The sequence below is a fragment of the Crocodylus porosus genome, unplaced genomic scaffold, assembly GCF_001723895.1.
Source record: "Crocodylus porosus isolate Cpor-Errol unplaced genomic scaffold, CroPor_comp1, whole genome shotgun sequence".
In the NCBI taxonomy this organism is placed as follows: Eukaryota; Metazoa; Chordata; order Crocodylia; family Crocodylidae; genus Crocodylus; species Crocodylus porosus.
Window position 1 is genome coordinate 48,067,594 of NW_017728950.1, and position 3,609 is coordinate 48,071,202.

Below are 3,609 nucleotides of genomic sequence, written 5' to 3' on the forward strand. Positions count from 1 at the left end.
CTATGTGTTGAGTAGCCCTGGCTTAATGACTGTGTTTTTTGGCACCTTGTTTTAAAACAAGAGCATTTAAGCTTGTGTCTCTCTTCACTTGCGTTGATGGCTTTTACTAGGCCCTGATAAAGTTAATCACTTTTAAACAACTGCATCTGAAACTACACAAAAATGAATTGCATTCAACTTTCGGTTGCTTGTTGGACCTTGAAATGAAAACTGACTTGAGCAAACTACTATAGAGAGAGCCATGCAAAAAATGTGTTTTTATTTCTGCCCACCAAACTGGAAAATGTTGAATTGCCTTTCTCTTTTTATGTAGTAGCTTGAAAAGCAGAACTCCAGCTCCAACTTGTAAGACGTGCTCTAGTGAGGTTAGATTAATCTTTTAGCAACTTGGCAAAGTGGGAAGGCTGGTTTTCATACGCTTACTACCATGTAATCAGCATAAAATTGCTGGTGCATCAACTTCCTGCTTGAACAAATGCACTGTAATTTCTCTGAGAGCCTTTTACATAAGGAGGCTCTAATGTCCCCTTGACTTTTTGACAAAGTGGACAAAGACTCCAAGGTCTTCCTTCAAACCAGTGAAGCCAATCTCCTCTCATGAGTAGGGGTGCAGTAGCAAAGCAGTGAAGGTGTCTTGTTACTGCTCCAAAGACTAGAGTTCATGCTTCTCTTGGGATTTATGCCAAAGGCTACCCATTATTAACCCAGCTGTAAATGGTATTTTTTTTATTTATTTATTTATTTATTTTCATGCTGGGTGGTTTAAGGGTAGAGCCATTGGTAAACAGGCATATCTCAAGTGTACCACCCCAGTGGGGCATTGGTTTGGGTAGACTTCCAAGTTGACCAAGTTTTTGAGAAATTAATCACTTCTGAAAGAATTGGGAAGCTGCTTGGTGGCCTGCTTTGCTTTTGTTTTGGACGCTACTTACCGCTCCTGTCACTGGAATTGATGTAGAAAAAACTCTAGCAGCATCCTGTATGGAGCTGTCAGTGAGCCACTTAACTAGACTTCTTTGTCAGCACTTGTCCTAAGATGATTCGCATTCCCTTTACCTAGTCAGCCTTCCAGATAGTAACAGTGTCCTAATTTAAAGAAAACAACAACAAAAAATCTGTTTAATAGACCTACGGTTAAAGAACTTGACCTTGATGATCCCTAAAGAGTTGATCAGAATAGAGCCATAGTACCTGACCTTCTAAAATCAGGGCTTCTGTAAAGTATCTTGGGCTGGGTACCTAGAATCAAGTCTGAAATACTAAGTCTTGATTTGTAACTTATTTTGAGTGGTAAACTTGGGGGAGAGATGGCAGCATAGGAGGGTTAACAGTGGAGTTGCAAGTCTACAAATCTCTTGCTTAAACAGGAATTACTAATTCATTTTGCAGGAGCTTTAGGCTTATACATGCTATGTGAAAGCAAAGTTTTTTTTGTTTGTTTTTGTTTAGTTTTGTTTTCTTCATTACTAATTTGGTGTGTCTGTGTCTTGGATTCTGTTATTCTCTAGCAAGTACAATCTATCAAACTTAATTCTTCTTTGCAGGTGGTTGCCAATGCTAAGGGTGTAGTTGTTGGAGCAAAAGATGCTGTAACGACTACTGTGACTGGTGCCAAGGATACTGTTGCTCACACTATTACTGGAGTTGTGGACAAGACAAAAGTAGCTGTGTGTGACAGTGTGGAAATGACCAAGTCTGTTGTGAATGGGAGCATTAATACCATCCTGGGAAGCCATGTGATGCAAATAATGAGCAGCAGGGTGGATAGTGCACTGAGCAGGTCAGAGACTCTTGTAGACCAGTATCTTCCACTTACTGAAGAGGAGCTAGGTAAGACGAGTTCAGTGCTTGATAAAGCAACCAGGGGGAAGATTGGGGTGGACAGGCAAGCAGAGTCACTATTATCTGTGCTTTACCAAGAGGGTGTCCTTCATGTCTAAGCTTAAGGATGTAGCTGGGAATTCATGGAGGAAAGTGGCTGGTTCAGGATGAAGAGGTGCAGATGCATGCTAGGTCTGCCTTCTGGTTTGTTTTTTTGTTTGTGTTTTTTTTAGTAATTGGACAGCTAAGCAACTCTTTAAGTTTGGATTAAACCTCTCTCTCTCTCTCGCAAAAGACATGACAAAGGTTGAAGGATTTGAAGCTGGAGTTCAAAAGCCGAGCTACTACGTTAGACTAGGTTCCCTATCTTCTAAAGTCCGTGCACGTGCCTACCAACAGGCCTTAAGCAGAGTTAAAGATGTTAAACACGGGAGCCAAGAGACCATTTCACAGCTCAATAACATGGTTGGTCTGGTAAGTTTTAAATCTCTTATTTGGTGTTTTAAATTTTCATAAGTTGCTACTGGAAGAGTGGTTTTTAATATAGTCCCTACTTAAGACAACTTGCCAAAGATGGGTGAAAAAACAAATTTTTAAACTGTTATCTTCCCCTTTAAGAATATAAGAGGTCTTATGCCTTTAGGAGGGGAGCTTGTCTTAATACCAACCTTTTTAGGTATCTTTTTTTAAATGAGATCTTTTGGTTTGCCTGACCAATTAGAAAACTACTGCTGTGGGTGCTTTGGCCTTGTTTAACATCTTCCCTGACATTAAAGAGCTAGCTTACTTCAAGACCATTCATTCACTTAAGGAATGCATTGCAATTCTATTGGCAAAGGAGGTCAAGAATCCTCCTTTGCTAATAGAATTGAGTAGGGTTCTTTATATAATCTTGCTGGGACTAACTGTAGTTGGCTCTAAATACTTTGAGTGCTCTTGTATTATTCAGTAACATTTAGTATTAATGTTACTGAATAAGTTCTATGCCTCCCTAAGAAGAAGAAGAAAACTTATGCCTAGACTTTCATCCCTGAATGCTATTTCTAATGCTTCTTGGTGGCAAGCTAGAAAGGAAGATAAAGACATCTCTTGTTGGTTGGGGTTTGTTTTGTTTTTGTCTACAACCCTTTTTCAAGTTGATTACCAAGGAGAACCAAAAATGAGTGGAAGTACTAGCAAGTACTTGTATGCAACTGAAACCTGCTTCAAAACTGTGTCGTTGGTTGTGTTCTAGATGGAGTATGCCAGAAAGAACATCAATAGTGCCAGTCAGAAACTTCACGATGCCCAGAAAATGTTATATCAGTCTTGGCTAGAATGGAAGAGAAGCACAGGCCAAAATGATGGTGATGAATCGCATAGTGCTGAGGTAAATACAAATACAAAGACTGTTTTCAAAGCTCACACAACTAGCTAAACTAGATTCAAACTTTTAGAAAGAGAACCTAGGTAACAATTCTGGGAGGAAATGCCCTATCAGAGTGTCATCTTTTAGCTTCCGCATCCAGTAGAGGCTGCCATAACTCCTGCAGTCGGTCACCAGCATAATATCTCTTATAACAGTATATTATATAATAATATTGGTCTCTTGGCTTAAGTGCTCCAAGGCTGACCTGTAGGCTCTCGATCTTTGGGAGAAATTAGACTGCTATCTCATGCTAGGTTAAGTGCTGGACTGTCTGCTGTGAAGCATTCCAAACTCTGTTCTCAATGCTAACGTTCTTGGCCTTGCCAAGCAAGTTACCATACCTTTCTTGAATATGACAAGTCGTCTTCTGCCTGCCCCTT

At 40.0% G+C, this 3,609-nt stretch overlaps 1 protein-coding gene across 2 annotated transcripts in view; it reads left to right on the plus strand.

Moving 5' to 3' along the window:
• Positions 1 to 3,609, plus strand: part of PLIN2 (perilipin 2) — a 15,045-nt gene that overhangs the window by 3,400 nt on the left and 8,036 nt on the right. For both annotated transcript variants that reach the window (XM_019554903.1, XM_019554902.1), the window contains exons 6-8: positions 1,545 to 1,829; positions 2,110 to 2,295; positions 3,056 to 3,190. In XM_019554903.1, coding sequence (XP_019410448.1) covers positions 1,545 to 1,829; positions 2,110 to 2,295; positions 3,056 to 3,190 — 606 coding nt within the window. The remainder of the gene's footprint in view (positions 1 to 1,544; positions 1,830 to 2,109; positions 2,296 to 3,055; positions 3,191 to 3,609) is intronic.